The sequence below is a fragment of the Rutidosis leptorrhynchoides genome, chromosome 4, assembly GCF_046630445.1.
Source record: "Rutidosis leptorrhynchoides isolate AG116_Rl617_1_P2 chromosome 4, CSIRO_AGI_Rlap_v1, whole genome shotgun sequence".
Classification (NCBI taxonomy): domain Eukaryota; kingdom Viridiplantae; phylum Streptophyta; class Magnoliopsida; order Asterales; family Asteraceae; genus Rutidosis; species Rutidosis leptorrhynchoides.
In genome coordinates this window covers 61,611,768-61,633,098 of record NC_092336.1, presented here as the reverse complement: position 1 = coordinate 61,633,098, position 21,331 = coordinate 61,611,768, and the positions used below count along the sequence as shown (strand labels likewise).

At 33.3% G+C, this 21,331-nt stretch overlaps 1 protein-coding gene across 1 annotated transcript in view; it reads left to right on the top strand.

Annotated features, from left to right (window-relative positions):
* LOC139840677 (uncharacterized) overlaps positions 1-14,155 on the top strand; it is a 177,700-nt gene extending 163,545 nt beyond the window's left edge. The window contains exons 2-3 of the mRNA XM_071830928.1: positions 13,462-13,676; positions 13,833-14,155. Coding sequence (XP_071687029.1) covers positions 13,462-13,676; positions 13,833-14,155 — 538 coding nt within the window. The remainder of the gene's footprint in view (positions 1-13,461; positions 13,677-13,832) is intronic.
* The last annotated feature ends 7,176 nt before the right edge of the window (positions 14,156-21,331 follow it).

Here is a 21,331-nt window from a genome sequence, read left to right as displayed (position 1 = left end):
TATAAAATTTGAAAAATATAAAAAGGATTTCAAAGGAAATAAGAATAGAGAAATGTGCTTTATGATAACATTTTGTGGTCTTCTATTTCTTATGTATACAGCTAAATGGCGAATAATCACTTTATCAATTCTGAAACCAATATTCCCTGCAATTATTGAACTGTAATTCTAGAGAGGCATACTTTATGGCCTGCTCTAAGCTCCACAGTTAGTGTGCCAGAAACAGACTTGGATATTCTTAACAGATCAATCAGATTTGTGGAGGCCACACAACCAAATGCTACTAATCCACAGGGTGAACCAGCCAGATTTGAATTTAGGCTGAGGGGAGTACAAGGATTCAGGAGTATCACAAAAGCAGACTTCAGCAGGATATTCAGACTTCCTCTTGTACAGAATGCTCCTGCTTTTCCTTCCACACAGCAGATGATGTCTTAAATCTTTTCTCTTGGATATGTTGGAGCAACTAATGTTCCACCTGCTAAGTTTCAAAAGAAGTATCTGCACTCCATGTGGTATGTGATATTCTCAATCATCAACAGATGCTTATTGATGACAAGAAGTGGATCTGATAGCTTAACTGTGTCGATGCTCAAACTTTTCTACTCATTCACAAGAGTAGAGAATCCTGATTATGCAGAACTTATATGGGATTTGGTTCAGGCACAGGTTGAAAAGCCAAGGGGTGCTTATATCCCTTGCGAAAGGTTTTTCAGTATCTTTATCCATGATGCTATAAATGCTTGCAGAAATGCAAATATATTTGTACCAGGTACACATGGATTACAGATGAAAAGGTTTGGAGAGCTAAGATGAACACCCCTATGGTGTCTGATAATCAATTCACTGCGCCAATTCCAAATTGGCTAGTGAGGCTAGCTGAACCCCAAGACGCTCGTATGCGTTCTTATTTTCAGGTTGTAGGAATACCTCTTCCGAACCCGGTACAACAAGAACAAGTTGAACCTGCCGTGGTTTCAGCCCCAGAGGTTGTAGAGGAACCTGTAGTTCAACCACCCGGGCCAGCTAATCCTCCACTTAGGGTGAACCTCAAACGATCTAGGGTAGCACACCAAGCTCAACCCGTGAGGATCAGGGAACCTAGTTCAACTAGGATTGAACCAACCCTTTCCACAACACCCGAAGTAAGCAGTGACACTTCAGCAACAGCATCTGAATCATCTCCTGAACATTCTCCTAAGAGAACTCGATACATGCCTGATGAGATGATTCAGACTCCGCCAACCTAACGAGTAACTAGATCTAGGACTTCGACACCCATCATCCGCCAAACAGTTACTCCAACAACTGGTGATATGGACCAAGACCTAGAGCCAATTAGGTCACCTTCACCCATCTCCGTATCACATCCAAGAATAACAGTAAGCCCTACACTAAATGAAGCGCAAGCTTCGGTAGGCAAGAGATCTAAACGCACGGATGGTAAAAAGACCACTAAGCCCATCCAATCTAAACAGGACTTAAGAATAAATCCCACAAAGTAAGATGCTTCGGCATCTAAGGAAGTAAAGTCTTCCTCTGCAGTAAAGTCTGCGTTGACTTAATCGATTAAGGACACTCAATCATTGAAGTCCAGAACGGCCGAAGGGGAGCCAAAAAATCTTGAAAAGGCACCCTGCGTATCGGCTGGAAATCCTCCTGTGCCTCAACGTACAATAGGGTCTCGAGGTCCGGCTTATCTTGATGAGGAAGATCTGCCGCATCCCATGGAAACGAGTCAACATGACAATCCTTCAGGATATTTATCAGACTTCCAGCAAACTGTTCCCTTGGTTCATGAAAGTGATCCATTGGTTCAAACCACTCCCCTTTCGGATTCTGAATCTCAGGGTCTGGAGGAAGAGTCTTTAACTGAAAGAGATGTGCTACCTCATGGTATATCAATGATTTTAGGAGTCGGGGATAGCAATATCTCTACGAGAACTAACAGACGGGTAGTTCTACTACTCTGTCAGAGTCCCATGAGACCAAAGTCATGGAGGCAGATGCTTCGAAAGAAACTTCACCGGTGACAACTCCGGTTGTTACCCAACCTCCATCAGAAGGGGATATCACGAATCTCACTAGTAGTATGTATAGCCCTACATATAAGAATAATACCGCACAATCATCCTTACCTGCCCTCACGGCAACTTAAACACTTCCACCGACATCGCCTTCAACAGTTGCTGCTGATGCTGCTTTTGTTCATGGTTACACTATTGTTTCACCAACTGGGTTACCTTCTCGAAGTTCAAATAGATATGGATTACAGTATATCTCTGACAATGAGGTGGAGGAGCTCTATCTTGCTGAGTTTGCTAAACGAACTGATCTTGATGAAGTTCGCGAAACTATGATGATTTATCTTGAGCAAGCAAGGATAGTGTATCCTTTATCTCCATGCAAGTTACCTGGACCAATTCACATGCCTGATCATGATGATTTCGATTCCGACAATCTTCATGAGGGGGAGAATAGACAAGGTGGTTATCGGTCCAGTGTTTTTCAAAGATCAACGTATGAAGCTGGTACATCTAGTCAAAAGAAGGATAAATATGTTGTTGATATATCTGATTCCAGTGATGAAATTGAAGAAATTCAGTGTGAAAGTTTTCTAGATGAATCGGAAAGTCAGAGAGAGGGTGACTCAGGGATGTTAATGATTATGGATTCAGCTGATCAATCAGAGAAAAAGTTAACTCAAGAGGACAATCAAAACTTTGACAACATTGAAGATATTTTGAAGGGGTCATCGAGTGTCACCAATGAATTCAATGATCATCAATTTGTTAATTTGACATCTCCAACTGATGAATTTGAAATACACTTCGAAAAGGAGATTTTCTCTAATGGCAAAGAAGATACCACGACTCCTCCCGATTTGAATGTTCCTTTTCAAATTGCAGAGATTGTTCTTGAACGTGATACTAATTACCAACTGAGTGAGGATGAAGAGAAAGATATTCTTCGTTCACCATTCATTGAACAACAAGCTTATAGAATTTATGGTGATTCTGATCTCGTCCTTTCTGCATCAATGAGTGTTCTGGGTGCATGGAAATATCATAAGAAACCAGAATATCTCAAAGCTTATCTGAGTGTTCGTGACAAATTCAAATTGAAGAATGAAGAGAAACTTCAAATTCAGCGGAGTTCAGAGATTAAAAGCATAAATAAGGTTTTGATGATTAACAAGTATGGAGTGAAGATGCCATTGTTTCAAGTTACAAGAATGGATGATGAGGATTACCAATTCTCAGAAGCGGATTTTGATAAACTGAAGATGGATGACATTATTTTCATTTACAACTATCTGATTAACTTGAATGAATATGCAGCAATTTATCATGCTACTGCAATGAAGGCAGTCTACAGATTTATTCTTGATTCGATGAGATGGATGTCAGTTCATGATTTTCAGTTGGGATTGGAATCTGGACACAAAAAGCTCGGAATCAAACTAGCAAATCAAGTGATTGAAGAGCTAAGATACATGTCCTTACTTGAAGTGAGCGACTGTCCATATGGGTTTGTATTTGCCAATTCTCACTATACAAAGATCTTCATCAGAGTCTCAGATTTCAAAAGATACTCAGACGGAACATTGATGTATGCTTTCAAGTACATAAGATAGAGATTGATCAATAACTGCTATTCAACTGAAGATATTGAGATTGTCAAATACATTCTCACAAGATTAAAAAATCATCTCAAAACAAGAGTGAACATACGAAGATATGAGAATCTCAAGGGTTTCAAATCCAAAGTTCACTTCAGAGGAACAAAGTTCCTTTAGATGTTTTAAATAGGATTATGTTGTAAAGTTCCCATTTAACACTAAGGGGGAGATTGTTAGGACCCCGAAGTTGTATAGTGTTAATGTGAAATAAGCTTAAATGAAGGTTCCTTAGAAGAGGGCTATATAAGGAACCTAAGTAGTCCTAATTAGATAGCCATTGCATTGTAACCGAGTTCTAGAAACTGTGGAATGTAATTTTACCGATTCTCTCTAATACCGAGTCTCATTCTTACATACCGAATCTCTCTTTATCTTATCATTTCTCTCAATCTCAACATGATCTGACCTATCAATATGATAATATCAAATGATTGAATTATCAGATACATTGTGATATGATTACGGGTTTCTATTGTGAGGTCCATTATGATTTAAGAAATCTATTCTTTTTAACGGTATTCGAAATAATTGGTAATGTGATTCACAAGTAAGAACAAAGTGCTAATTAACGAGTGTTAGACAAAAGTTAGTGGAGATTCCTGTACATGTTTTACGATAATTTCCTCGTGACTATTGATAAGTTAATTAGAATGTTTGAGAAGTTAAAATAACGCCAGTACATACATGAACTATATCAATTTAATTTTTAAAGTGTAAACGTTATTTGATATTATATTTTCTATTGTTTAAAAGATTTAGAATTTATATTTTTATAAACTTTAAATATAGTTAGTTTTGAAAAACTATAGATCATATCGTTAAATAAAGATTTCGAGTATATATATATTTGTTATACAAATTTCTAAACGATAATATGTATATTTTATAAGTGACAAAATATAATATTTATTTAGTTATATAACTAACTGATTATATTTATCTTTCTTATAATAAAGATTTTAAATAATATAATTTAAGATATTTTAACAAATATCGAGTAGACGATTTATAGAAGCAAATGATCAAAACACTTAAATGATTAGGTTACACTTGAGAGATATAAGTTATTGGCGAATTAAGCCTAATTGTTGACAAAGGTACAAGTCACGAGATGTAATGTGCTAGTTTTCTAAGCGTACGAAACATTGTTCAAAAAACCAGAATCAAGACATTAGTCGAGTGACATCGTACAAATCATTGGAACAAAATTTACAAGTTAACTATGCACGTAAATAAAATATAATATATATTTATTTATATAAATTAAATATATGTATTAAAATATATTAAAAACTGTCGGCAGTCCACGAGAAAAATGGGAGTGAGCTGAAGCAGTCTGCTCCGCGATCACGACACAAACACCCTCACAAACTCCGCGATTGCGGAGGTTTGTTTTTGTATGGTAATTAGGAACCATGCGATCGCATGGTTACAAATCATAAACCCCATGCGATCGCATGGGGGTTAGGTGCAGCTCACTTCTATAAATCGAGCGAATTTTCTCATTCTGGTTCATTCATTCTCACTTCCTCCGTATTTATTATTATTTATATTATTATTATTAATATTAAGATTATTAATATAAATCTTATTAGCATTATATTATTTTTAGTATTATACAAAAAATACTACGACGGGGTTCTGCTCAAATGTTTTCAAAACGGGTTTAAGCTTTGAAATTATGGGTTATAGCTAAGGAGGTTATGGGTATGATGATATTATCGAGTCGATGGCGATGAGATTAGGATGGTATAACTCTCATTACTTTTATTATTATTATTATTATTATTATTATTATTATTATTATTATTATTATTATTATTATTATTATTATTATTATTATTATTATTATTATTATTATTATTATTATTATTATTATTATTATTATTATTATTATTACTATCGTTGTTGTTGTTATCGTTATTATTATTATTATCTAATAATTATTATTATTATTAGCATTATCATTATAAGTATTATCATTAGAATTGTTATTGTTATTATTATTACTATCGTTATTATCACTAAGGTTATTATTAATATTATCATTATTATTATCACTATTATTATTATTATTATTATTATTATTATTATTATTATTATTATTATTATTATTATTATTATTATTATTATTATTATTATTAGTATTACCTTTAGTATTATTAAAATTGTTATTATTGTTAATATCATTATCATTAAAACTAATATTAGTATCATGACTGTCATTATCGTTATTAGAATTATCATTAATTTTAGTATTACTATTAAAAATAATTATTATAATTATTATCATTGATATTATTGCTAAAATTATCATTATTATTAAAAGTTAACATTTTTATAAAAACTATTATTTTTATTATTTTTTTATTTATCATTTTATTTTATTAAAAGTATCATTAATATTAAAATTATCACTTTTATTAAAAATATCATTTCTAACAGAAATATTATTTTATTGCAAAATATTATTATTATTATCATATTAGGATTATTATTATTAAAAACTATCATTTTGATAGAATTATTATTTTATAAAATATTATTATTATTATTCTTATTATGATAATTATTATTATTGTTATTTATAATTATTATTATTGTTGTAAATTTAGTAGTTTAATATGGATGGTAATTAGTCAAATATGGATAGTAAAATTTGTACTATATATATGTGCATAATGTAAGTTACAAAAATACACATATACATTAAATACATCACACCTCTTCAACCTCTTTCTCTCCTATATCTTCTACAACACATCTCTCTTTTATTGGTTCTTTCAATTTGAATATATTGAACCAGGCCACTAAAGGTAGTTATAAGCCTACTGAAATATAACACGTTATCAGCACGAAGTGCTCCGTATAATCAAGGTTTATCTAAGCAAGCACACGTCACTAATCAAGGTAAGAAATTATCTAACTTTTATTAACTTCACTAACATTTATATTTATGTTATTTAAGTTATATATGGTCGGTTATACCGCCTGAATTATATTTCTGTAATCTAACTTTTATTAACTTCACTAACATTTATATTTATGTTATTTAAGTTATATATGGTCGGTTATACCGCCTGAATTATATTTTCTGTAATCTAACTCTTATTAACTTCACTAACATTTATATTTATGTTAATAAGAAGTCATGATTGTACGCAACACGTCATTTGACAACACGGTACTTTATGTACGCAACACGTCATTTGACAACACGGTACCATGGGTCGAGATTAATTCCGATCAATACGAATACGATGGGGTCTTTATATGTTATCTAACATTTATGATTACTTATGCAATTAATCATTATTTATTTCATGCATACTAATGTTTATTCTTAAAAGTAAATCTTAAAAGTTAAAATAAGAAAAGTAGTTTGTATTTTTATTAAAAGTAAATCTTAAAAGTTAAAATAAGAAAAAGTAGTTTGTATTTTTATTAAAAGTAAATCTTAAAAGTTAAAATAAAAAAAAGTAGTTTGTATTTTTATTAAAAGTAAATCTTAAAAGTTAAAATAAGAAAAGTAGTTTGTATTTTTATTAAAAGTAAATCTTAAAAGTTAAAATAAGAAAAAGTAGTGTGTATTTTTATTAAAAGTAAATCTTAAAAGTTAAAATAAGAAGAAAAAAAATCTTGTCCTTTATATTACTCATACGCGTTTTGATATAGTGACTTTATTCGTTAACGTCAACTAACGACGTTACAACGGTCATATATACATAACGGTTGTTAACGTCAACTGACGACGTTACAACAACTATATTTTTCAAATATAAAATAAACATCTCCGTTTTCACATTTTCACAAATCAATCTTCATTTTTCAGATTACTACTCTCAAAAAGTTTTTGTAAAAATGATTCACACAAGGATGATTTTTCCTATTGTATTGGTCATATTAACTATCATCATTGTTGCTAATATAACACCGGGTGAACCTATATTCTATCCTGCCCTTGTGGTTTTATTATTTGTAATCATACCATTATTCTGTTGTTTGCTACTTATGAATTTAAAATGATTCTAATTTCATTTTATTATTTGTCTATGAATAGAAGTTGATTATGATTATGATTTATGTTATTCATCTTTTTGATAATAGAAAATGTCGAATTTGAAAAGGCTTAAATTTGCTCATTTAGAACAAGTGGGAACAACTACTTAACATGGGTTATGAATGTAGAAAAACATCTCGAATCAAACGGTATTTTAGAAACCCTGAATGAAAATAACAATTATTCCGAACAAGAGAAAGCAATAGTAAGTATTTTTCTTAGCAAACATATTGACGAGTCCTTAGAATCTACATATTATATGATCGAAAATCTAAGTGTATTATGGAAAATACTCAAAGATAGATACGATATTAATTATCAAAAAAAAAAATAATAATAATAATAACGGTGATCCATGAAAGAATAAAATTAAAGATATTAGTAGACGCTCTTATAAGAATTCCGGAGATTCTTATTAATGATCTGCTAACGTGGATCATCAGTCTAGTATTTCTTGAATACATGAACATCTTGTTTCGCTCTACATATAAGTCCCAAAAGAAAAGAAAACGAGAGTGAATCTGTTGACAAATCTTGATTAAATTAACCCTGAGCTACATTGAGACTTGAATGGTTTGAATTTTCTAAGATGCCTAGTTTTTTTTTTATGTATCACTCATAAATAAATGGTTTTAGACCATAACGCATATGTTTTATTAAGTGTTATCTTTTATGTACTTCAGATTATAACTTATTTGCAGGTAATATAATTTGATTATCTTGCTGAAATATAACTCATTATTTGCTTATCTTATTTGAAGTTTTAGTATGAATCCTGCTGAAATACAACATCAATTAAATGGTAAAGACCTATGTATTGCAGATAGTAGTAACATACACACTATAATCAAATCTAAGAAATATTTCATTGATTTAAATCAAATGAAGGAATTATAAATACTATATCAGCTCTTGTAAACTTGATATAAGGAACGAAAAAGGCAAAATTTCATATTACCAAATGGTACGAATTTTTTGGTAAACAATGTCTTGTTTTCTCCCAAATCAAAGAGAAATTTGTTAAGTTTCTCTGATATATATCATAATGGATATGATTATCAGTCAATGATAATCGAAAATGAGAAATATCTATGTAGCACCGAAAAGCGCAGCGCAAGGATTAAAAGCGCATATGATAAAAAGCGCATATGATGAAAAGCGCAGCACATATGATTAAAAGTGCATATGATAAAAAACGCATATGATGAAAAGCGCAGCGCATATAATTAAAAGCGCATATAATGAAAAGTGCATATGACGAAAAGTGCAGCACATATGATTAAAAGCGCATATGGTGAAAATGAGATATGATGAAAAGCACATATGGTGATTAATGAAAAGCACATATAGTGATTAATGAAAAAGCACATATAGTGATTAACGAAAAACACATATGGTGATTAATGAAAAGCACATATGGAGATTAATGAAAAGCACATTGAGAAATAATCACCAATGTTTCTTGAAAGAATTCAAGGGTATATATATGGACCAATTCATCCATCATGTGGACCATTTTTCTAATAGACGCATCTAACGCATGGTCTCATGTTTGTGTGTTATCAAGCCGTAATATGGCATTTGCAAAGTTTCTTGCACAAATTATTAAATTAAGAACACATTATTCTGATTACACCATTAAAAGGATGAGACTTGATAATGCTGGTGAGTTAACATCTCAAGCTTTTAATGATTATTATATGTCTACAAGGATTGTTGTTGAACATCCAGTTGCTCATGTGCATACACAAAATTGGTTTAGCTGAATCAATAGATAAACGCTTACAGCTAAAAACAAGACAATTAGAAATGAGTACAAAACTCTCAATATTTATATGAGGACATGTAAATTTACATGATGTGACATTAATTCGCATTAAATCAAGTGCAAGTTATAAATATTCTCCATTACCAACTTAATTTTGGTGGAGACCGAATATTTTCCATCTTAGAACATTTGGTTGTGCAGTGTATTTTTAATTGAACAATCATAACAAATGGTTCCTCAAAGAAGGATTGAAATATATGTTAGATATGAAACATCTTCAATCATAAGATATATTGAACCCATGACGGGTGATGTTTTTACAGCAAGTTTTGTCGATTGTCACTTTAATGAAACATTGTTCCCTATATTAGGGGAGAAATGAAATATAAATAAAATGATGTTTCATGGTGTGAACATCAATTAAGGAATATTGATCATCGCACAAAAGAATGCGAAAAGAAAGTTCAAATATAATGCATATGCAAGAACTTGCAAATTAATTACTTTATGCATTTAAAGATACAAAAAATAAGTGACTAAATCATATATACCAGCAGTAAATGCTTCAGCTAGAATTGAAATTACAAAAGCTGGCAATAATGTCACTTATGAGTCTTTGCTACAGCAGAAATGTGGGAGACCAATTGGTTCCAAAGATAAAAATGCTCGAAAAAGAAAATCAGCTGATAATGAGGTAAAAGAAAGTGTTCAAGAAGAACCACAAATCAATACTCCTTCTGCAGAGGATATTGATAAATGTAAATACATAAATTGCAATAAATTATGCAATATTATGAAACTGAAATGAAATGAAAAATCTTGATGAGATATTTTCATATAATGTTACAATGACATCATGAATAAAGATGATGATCTGGAACCAAAATCTGTCATTGAATATCAAAATAGACGTGATTGAACTCAACGGAAAGGGGCAATACGAGCTGAATTAGAATCGCTCAATAAAAGAAAAGTTTTTGGATCAATCGTTATCACTTTTAAAGATATGAAACAATGGGATACAAATGAATTTTTATCCGAAAAGAAATGTGCAAATGAAGTTACAAGGCAAAACTTGACTTGTAACTCAAGATTTCCCACAAAGACCAGAAATGAATTAGGAGAAAAACTTATCCTCCTATAATGAATACAAATACTTATTAGATACTTAATCAACCTGGTAGTTATTTAAATGCATCTCATGGATGTTGTTACTACTTATCTGTATGGATCACTTAATAATGATATATATATATATATATATATATATATATATATATATATATATATATATATATATATATATATATATATATATATATATATATATATATATATATATATATATATATATATATATATATATATATGTGTGTGTGTGTGTGTGTGTGTGTGTGTGTGTGTGTGTGTGTGAATATACCTGAAGGGTTAAGGTATCATAAGCATCTAATGCAAAACTCAATGGAATATATTCCATTAAATCACAAAGATTTCTAAATGGGTTTATACAATCGGGACGTATGTGGTATAATCGATTAAATTACTACTTGATAAGAAAAGGGTATACATATAAACTTATTTGCATGTGTGTTTTATAAAAATAATGTTCGGATATGTGATCATAGCTGTTTATATCAATTATCTTAAATAAATAAATCTATGAAGCCATTCAACTTCTAAAGAAAGATTTTAAAATAAAAAAAAATCAAGTATTACGTTGATTTACATATTGAGCATATAACTAATGACTTACTTATACATCAAACAACTTATACCGAAAAGATTTTAAAATATTTTAATATGGACAAGATAAAAACCATTAAGTACTCATATGGTTGTTAGATCTTAATATTGATACTAATCCATTTCATCCTCTAGAAGATCATGAAGATCTTCTTGGTTCAGAAGTTCCATATTTTAGTGCAATTGGGGCTCTTATGTATCTTACAAATTATACAAGATCTGACATTTCTTTTGCAGTTAATTTGTTGACAAGGTTCAGCTCAGCCCCTACCAAAAGACATTGGAATGGGATCAAACAAATAGTTTGATACCTTCGGGGAACTACTGATTTATAATTATTTTATTCTAACAACTCGAAACAAGATTTGTTTGGTTATACAGATGCAGATGATTTATCTGATCTACATAAAGCTAAATCTCAAACTGGATATGTATTCCTAAATGGAGGCACCGCAATATCATGACGTTCTCAAAACAAACACTTGTTGCAACATCATCAAATCATGCCGAAGTGATTGCGTTACATGAAGCTACTCGGGAATGATTTTAGTTAAGATCAATGATACAAATCATTATTGATTCTTGTGGACTAGAACGCTATAAAAGCCCAACAACTATCTATGAAGATAATACAGCTTACATAGTACAAATGAAAGAAGAGTATCAAAAATGACAGAACAAAACATAAATGCTGACGAGACGCTAAAGCTATAAACGGTCTTAACGGTCATAAGTTTGATGGAAAAGAATGGTATATTGGTAAGGCTCAGAAAAAGACTGAAAGGGAATAGGAATTGAAACAACAGTTTGAGCAAACCATGAAGGAGACTGTAGACAAATCACATGGGTCAAACTTGTACATAAAAGATTTAGATGATACAGTTTCAGATGAAAACCTCAGATTCTTCTCATATACTCAAGATTTCGTAAAAGACAACCAGATTAAAATGAGATATGTTCAATCAACAACTCTACTGATCTTTATACCAAAGCACTGTCAATCGCTGTTTTCAAAACATACGTTCACAATATTGGCATGATGCAAGTTCAAAAGATATGACGACTCAGCATTGTCTACTTGAGGGGGAGTCAACTCTATGCTTCACTCTTTTTCCCTTAGCTAAAGTTTTATCCCACTGGGTTTTCTTTAGCAAGGTTTTTAACGAGGCAGTATTAATTGCTCTTTAAAAAAATTACATCCAAGGGGGAGTGTTGTAAATTTAGTAGTTAAATATGGATGGTAATTAGTCAAATATGGATAGTAAAATTTGTACTATATATATGTGCATAATGTAAGTTACAAAAACACATATATACATTAAATACATCACACCTCTTCAACCTCTTTCTCTCCTATATCTTCTACAACACATCTCTCTTTTATTGGTTCTTTCAATTTGAATATATTGAACCAGGCCACTAAAGGTAGTTATAAGCCTACTGAAATATAACAATTATTAAGATAATTTATATTATTGCCAATATTAAAATATTTATTAAAAGTATCGTTATTATTTTTATATATATAAATTATCATTTTATGATCATTATTATTAGTATTATTAATATCATCATTATTATTACAATTGTTATTTGTATTAAAATACTTTTAATAACATTATATTTATTATTATTATCATTATTGTTATTACTAAAATGTTTGTTATTATTATTTTACAAAATAATACAACTTTTGTTCAATATTATTATTATTATTGAAATTATTTTTATCAAATAAATATTTGATACAAAAATATATTTACTACATATAATACAATTATATTAATATTACTTATCACTATATTTTTATCATTTAAACTATATTAATTAAACTATATATAAATTATATTACTTAAAGCTATACATATATATTTATTGTGTATAAACTTTAATATAAAATTATTATTATTCATATATATTATATCAAATTATAAATAAATGATTAAGTTATTTTAAAAGGTATTTACTACATTTATAGTAATAAATAATTTTGAAAATATATATTAACTACTTAAAATATATAGAATAAATATAACTCATTATTAATACAACACATAGGTTATTAATATAAAAGTATATATATATATATATATATATATATATATATATATATATATATATATATATATATATATATATATATATATATATATATATATATATATATATATGCTTGTTATATAATTATGTGTGTTAATATATTTATAGAAGACTTATCAAAGACTTCTCCATAATTGTTGCTCCAATTACTGAGTGTTTGAAGAAAGGGGTATTTGAATGGTCCAGTTCTGCTCAGTCAGCATTTGAATCATTGAAGGAAAAGCTAAGTTCAGCACCTATACTTGCTTTACCTAATTTTGATATGCTGTTTGAACTTGAATGTGATGCTAGTGGTGTTGGCATTGGAGCTGTGTTAGTGCAAGGCAAAAGACCAGTAGCTTATTTCAGTGAAAAGCTAAATGGGTCCAAGCTAAATTATAGCACTTATGATAAAGAGTTTTATGCCATCATTCGAGCTGTTGATCACTGGTCTCATTATTTGAAGCCAAGGCAGTTTGTTCTCTTTTCTGATCATGAAGCATTGAAATACATTAATGGTCAGTACAAATTAAATCCAAGGCATGCAAAATGGGTTGAATTCTTGCTGATGTACTCCTTTGTGTCCAAGCACAAGGCTGGTACTTCTAATGTTGTTGATGATGCTCTATCAAGGAGATATTCTTTGTTGTCAATTCTTGAAGCTAGAGTTCTTGGATTCTCATTTGTTAAGGAGTTATATGAAGCTGATCCAGACTTTGCTCCAATTTTAAATTATTCATCTACTGAGTTCAAAAGAGATTATGTTGAACATGATAGTTTTCTATTCAAGGGTAGCAGATTGTGCATCCAAAAGATTCAATAAGGGAGTTGCTGATTAGAGAAGCACATGGAGGTGGTTTAGCTGGTCATTTTGGGATTAAGAAAACATTGGATATCCTAATTGAACACTTCTACTGGCCATGTAATGGATAAAGATGTGAAAGCTGTGATTAATCGTTGTGCCACATGCTTTCAATCTAAGTCAGTATTTCACAAGAGTTTGTATACTCCTCTTTCTGTTCTCAACCAGCCATGGGAAGATTTAGCATGGACTTCATTGTTGCATTGCCAAGAACTCGGCGAGGCAAAGATTCTTTTATGGTTATTGTTGACAGGTTTTCAAAGATGGCTCATTTCATAACCTGCAACAAAACCAACGATGCTACTATTGTTGCCGCTTTATTCTTCAAAGAGATTGTTTGTCTTCATGGAGTGCCAAAAACCATTGTGTTTGATCGAGATACAAAGTTCTTAAGTTGATTTTGGAAGACATTATGGAAGCTGCTTGGTACTAAGCTTTTGTTCAGCACTTCTCACCATCCCCAAACTGATGGCCAAACTAAAGTTAATAATAGAACTGTGGAAATGCTGCTAAGAACACTTGTGAAGAAAAGTTTGAAGGAGTGGGATTTGAAGCTTGCACATGCTGAATTTACTTTCAACAGAGCACCTAATTACTCCACTGAAAAATCACCATTTGAAATCTTCTATGGTGCAAATCCACTCACACCCATTGATTTGATTCCTTTTGTAATTGAGCTTAAGGCAAGTATTGAGGCAGTAGCAAAGGCCAAAGAAATGAAGAAGCTGTATGAACAAGTGAGGGCCAAAATTGAGAAGACCAACCAGCAATACAAGGCTAAAGCTAACCAGCACAGAAAGCAGCCCACTTTTACACCTGGTGATCTTGTTTGGATTCATCTAAGAAAGGAAAGATTCCCAGCAAAAAGAAAGAACAAGCTGATGCCAAGAGCTGATGGTCCATTCAAAGTGTTGGAAAAAGTTGGTGATAATGCTTACAAAGTCGAGCTGCCTGGTGATACTGCTGTTTCTAGCACTTTTAATGTAGGTGATTTGATGCCATATTTGGAAGATGACAACCTCGAGAATTTGAGGTCAAGTTCTTTTTTAGATGGGGAGGATGATGCGGGTGAGCTGGGCAATGTAACCAGCAAAACAACCAGCACGAGCTCAAATGATGTTACACCCGAGTCTGGTCAAGCAATGGTTGTGTTACCATATTTTTCATATTTTTCAAACACATCGATGATTTTAATTGTTTCTTTATATATTCTTTGTATTTACATCTTTTTCTCATACTCCGTATCCTTTTATTTTAATGACTTTCAAACTCTCTTAGCATTATTGTTTAACTTTTTGTTTTTACATTATATTTTATGCAGATCGTTATAATCTGAGGGTAAACCGCATATCTGAAGTCATCATCTTTATTTTATACAAAGACGATTTGTTTTATTCCAGATCTGAGTGGTAGTGGTGGTTGTAGACAGTGGTTGTTGGTCGAAGTTGGTGTCGACATTGGATTGTTGACGGAAGCGTGGTTGTTGACGGTGTTTTGTGTTGGAAGTTGCTGTTGACGGTGGCTCTTAATGGTGGTTTGTTTTCAGAAGTGGATTTCGGTGGTTGGCTATGGTGGTCATTTAGGTTGTTTTTAAGTTTTGTTAATTTGTTGATATATTTTTGTTTGATAAAAATGTTTGTAGGTACAACGTTGTAAGCATATAGTACAAATTTGAAAATGTGAGAAGACAAACTTGTCACATTGGGTTTTACTATATGTATAGAAGACAAAACAATATTCCCTATATACTAATTCCCATAGTTGGGTACTATTCCCTTACTATTCAAGTTTCCATGCTTTATCGACTTGTACATCGTGCATAACCCATTGTACTCACAATGGGTAGTAGTGATCTACAGTAACTTTTTTTTTCCTCTCATTCTTCCCTACAAATTATACTAAATGCCTGCACAATACCTTTGGCCCAATTTTTTAAAGCTAATTTTCCTCAAAAAAACGTTACGATTAATTCTTATTTTGTTATTTTTACCCTTCTTTTTCCCTACAATTTTCCATAAACTTTCGCCAACAATAGCAAACAACTCTTGAATCCATGACATTGCCCAAAAATGTCTACACGAAAGATTTCATACTTTACCGAGTTGTACATCGCGCATAAATCGTTGTACCCACAAGGGGTAGTACTAATCTACAGTAACTTTTTTCCTTTTTTTTCCCTTAATTGCCCCTCTCATTCTCCCCTATAAATTTTATTAAAGAACTGCACAAACCGTAGGCCCGATAGTTTTTTAAACTAATTTTCCTCAAAAAAAAAATGTTACGGCTAATTCTTATTTTGTTATTTTATCCTTTCTTTTTTCCTACAATTCTTCCTAAACTTTCACCAACAATGGAAAACAACTCGTGAAGACTCCATGACATTGCCCAAAAATATCTACACGATGGCGCGGCAACGCGCGCCCCCTATTACTAGTTTTAGCTAATAGACAAAACTGCTAATAGCATGCTGACATCATCATAACATCAACAATCTTGATATTGTTCATTCGTGTTCGGCTGTTATATTTATACTAAAGTTATAAATATTAATATAAATATATATATTTCAAAATCTTGACAGTATAAAAGGGATCAATTTAAAATTGTACGGAGTATATTATTAGAAATATTTTATGATATTTATTTATTAGATCATTCAATAATCGATGACATTATCTGAAATGTCCCGTTCATATTGATTATAAACGTTCCATATTAATTAATTTCGTCTATAGGTTTTGACCTCTATATGAGCCGTTTTTCAAAGACTGCATTCTTTTTTAAAACAACCATAACCTTTATTTTATCTATAAAGGTTTAAAAATCATTACGTAGATTATCAAATAATGATAATCTAAAATATACCGTTTACACATGACCATTACATAATGGTTTACAATAAGAATATATTACATCAAAAATAAGTTTCTTGAATGCAGTTTTTACATAATATCATACAAGCATGGTGTAAGACCCGAATAATTGTAGTGTACATGTGTGTATATAAGTTACTCAAGTTTTGGGGTTTTGGTTGCACATAATTAAAAAGAGAAAAGATGCTGAACTGGGAGGTCGCGCGCCGCGCGGCTAGGTGGCGCGCCGCGCCATCTGTCTGCGACAGATTCTCCTCTTCTTTTAAAATAGATATTTTGAGGGAATTTTGGTCAAAACACATTGGAGCCCGAATTTAATACCTTGGATCAGTTTTGGAGATTCATTCACTCCATTCCCAACAACCTTATCTTCTCCAATTAAACTCTAGAGAGAGAGTGCAATCCTTGAGAGAGAAAGCTCCATTAAAGGGTGAAAGAGGTTGAATCGGGTCTTGGTGCAAGTTTTAAAGTTGTTCATCTAGTCGATAGCTACGTGGTGATTGTGTTGGTAAGTTATAAACCCAATTTCTTACTTTAATTGCTTTAAGGGTTAGGATTTAGGCTAGTGATGAACCAAAGACCCATTTTGTTAGTATTTTGGGGATTTTGGGTGAATATGGGTTATGAAGGCTCATTGATGACTAACCTAGGGTTTGAATGTATTAATTGGACTTTTGAGTCTTAAATTTGGTTAGTTAGTTGCTAGAACACTTTAATAGTATGTAAGTGGGTGTTATTGGGTATGGATGACCCAAATGAGTGTGTTGACCTTGAAATGGGTCAATTGAGTCTTTAATGACCTAAGTGGCCTAGCAAGTATGAAAACGAGTTAGCCTTGTGACCTAAATGTGTTTTAAACCCATCTTGACGAATGATTAGAGTTTTGGTGTGTGTTGACCCAATTTAGGGTTAAGGGTGCAAATGGGTTGAAATTGCACCTTGGGTCAAAATGGCTTAGAATGGTGAAAAGGGTTTGGTTGACCGACTTGAGTTTGCGTTTGATGATGTGTATTATATGATAGGTACGTTACTTTGAGGTCTTGCAAGATCGGGTATCTTTTCACAAGACTTTGAGGTGAGTGGAATAATTATATGCGTATGTATATAATGTATCTATTTGTTGTAGCGTGAAATGTGTAGTGTCGAGGTGCTAAGACACCATGATTCACATGAAGAGTGTAGCATCGAGGTGTTAAGATGCCACTCGGGTGTAGCATCGAGGTGTTAAGATGCCACCTAGGAGTGTAGTGTCGAGGTGTTAAGACGCCACTCCATAAATTAATGAGTGATGCATCGAGGTGTTAAGATGCCACTCAGGGTGATGTGCCGAGGTGTTAAGGTGCCACCCTAGGGGTTAGTGGTGCGAGGTGTTAAGTGCCCTAACGGATGTTGTGAACACCGATGGCATTTTCGCGAGCGTCGTTCCCTTGTACTATTGGTTAACCATGGTTATTTGTGTTATAAGCATATTATATTATTCGAGTTATATTCATATGCGGTTGTTATGCTAGCTTGTGGTATTGGAGATTTATAGCTTGTTATTGTGACGATAAGCTAAATGTGTATGCTAGCGTGTTTGCGGTTTGGTGTGTAAGTGTATGCAAGTAGGTATAATTATATATGTATTCGTATAATTATTGCATTCACTAAGCTTTGCTTACCCTCTCGTTGTTTACCATTTTATAGGTTCGGTTTTGGACAAGGGTAAGGGCATCGTTTTGGACTAGAGATCCCGCTTGATGCTAGGGGACGCTTTTGGCTTTAGTAGCTCTTGGAGTTTGACCGATAGTTGGGTAGTTTAATCCCAAACGCCATGCTCATTGTGTAGTTTGGAACTTAAACTTTTTGGTGGTCGAAACTCTTAACTTGTACTAAACTTGTAATTTGGGTCGTGTGGGCCCCGCTTGTAAAACATTGATTTTATGTTTGAAACGGGTTAGTTTTACATATTTGAATGTATGGTAAAAAGCGTTTCGTCTAAAAGTGTCAGGAACTAGTCAATCTTTTTCGCATTTAAACACTTTCCGGACAGTCCACTTTGGCGCGGCGCGCCCCTACCTGGCGCGCCGCGCGGGTATGCTGCACAGATATTTTTTTTATTTTCACGTGGTTTGGTCGAGGGTTGGTTTGGGTTGTTACAAGTGGTATCAGAGCATGGTCTAAGGGATTTAGGTGACTTGAGATAGGCGCCTAGACTTAGACTTTTTGTGTGTGCGCTATGCGGGACTTGTAGGACTTTGGGTCGGATCGGGATTAGTTTGTGTATAGGTTTATGTAAACTAATCATGCGCTATTTGTTATGTATGTTTAGCGAGCATCGAGCGAGATGGACGTTGTACTAGCAAGTTAATGCGACGTGCTCGCGTAACAATGATTAGCTACCATTGTTACGGGCGCAAATCGTGTCAAACCAGTAATGTACGACGATTTTTGAGCGAGATGGAGTAGTGTGGCGTATGTGTATGTATATATATGTAATTTGTCCTTCCGTTTGGTGGTTTAACCTAATTCGTTTTATAGAATGAAGACGAGAAACGGTCCCGAACATGATAACGGAAGTACAAGCGGGGACGCCGAGTTCTCAACCAAGGTCGAGGCCGTCTTTAAGAAGTTAAAAGCGGATTTTCTTGCGGACATTCGAAAGGTCTTTCAAGATTCGGTTGATGAGCAAATAACCGATCTAATTAATGAACGAATGAAGGCCACTATCGAAGAGGCCCTTGACGCAAGGAATATCTATCCTCGCGGTGAAGGAGGTGAAGGAAGGCGGGACTTCCACTACAAGAACTTCAAGGATGCTCAACCCGCGATATTTAATGGGGTGCGGGATCCTTTAAAAAGTACATGTTGGATCTTCGATATTGAGGGAGCTTTCCCTACCGCGGAATGTCCTCCCGAAAAGAAGACGAGGTATGGTTCTAGCATATTACGCGAAGAAGCTAAGTTGTGGTGGGACGATAAAATCAACTTGTATGGTGAAGAACAGTGTATGGGCTTGACATGGGAGGAGTTCAAGAAAGAATTTTTCAGAGAATACCGAACTTCATCCGATCTCGATAGAATCCGGGACGAGTTGCACCATTTGCAACAAGGGTCAATGGACTTGGTTACACTCAAGTCTACATTCTTGGCAAAGACTCGTTTTTGCCCGGAATATGTGGGTGATGATCATAAGCTCATGAAGGATTTCTACCGTACTTTGAATGATGAGTACAAGGGGAAGATTAGTCGGGGTATGGCTAAGTCTTTTGATGAATTGTTCGAGTTGGCTCGGGGTTTTGAGCCGGAGGTTCCAAGAAAGAGTGATTTCATGTTTTCCAAAAGAAAATTTGAAGGTTTTAGTTACTCTAACGCCTCAAGCAAGAAGAGCAAGAGCAAGAGGGGGGCCGAAAGTGTCAATAGTGCAAAGAAGGGCACTACCGACGGGTTTTCTTATACGTGCTACAATTGTGGGCAACCGGGTCATATGGCTCGTGAGTGTCCGAAACCATCTTTCGGAAACAAAGTCACTTGTTTTAATTGCGGCAAAGAGGGGCATAAGAAGCCGGAGTGTCCCGATTTGCGAAATGATAATGTTAAGCGGTTAGAGAAGGCGGCAGGTACGGCAAGGGGTCGAAATTATTTGATGACCAATGATGAAGCCAAGCAATCAAACGAAGTTGTCTCGGGTACTTTCGTGGTTAATTCTAATCCGGCAAGAATTCATTTTGATAGCGGTGCAAATTTGTCATTTGTGTCTCCTAGATTTGTGCCTAAACTTGATAGACCGTTAGCTAAGTCGTCCGATAGAAGTCGAAATAGCGAACGGCATGACGGTGCTAGTGGTCGATGTTTGTGAAAATTGTGATGTTGTTTTTGGAGCCGAAACCTTTAAAATTGATCTTATTCCAATGACCTTGGGCGACTTTGATATTGCCGTTGGTATGGATTGGCTCGATCATTATAGAGCCGATATTGCATGCCATGATAAGTTTATTAGTGTGAAGACCCCAAGTGGGGGAGAGTTGGTTATTCATGGTGATAAGCGAAGGAGACCGGTGCCGATATGCACTTTTGCACGGGCACTTCATTTTGTTGTTAGTGGTGGCATGGCTTTCCTTGCTCATGTGGTCAATACTCGTAATGAGCCGCCACCCATTCGTGAAATTTCAGTTGTTAGTGATTTTGAAGACGTTTTTCCGGACGAATTACCGGGTGTTCCGGTGGAAAGACAAGTTGAATTTCGCATCGAGTTGGTTCCGGGGGCTACCCCCATTGCTAAAAA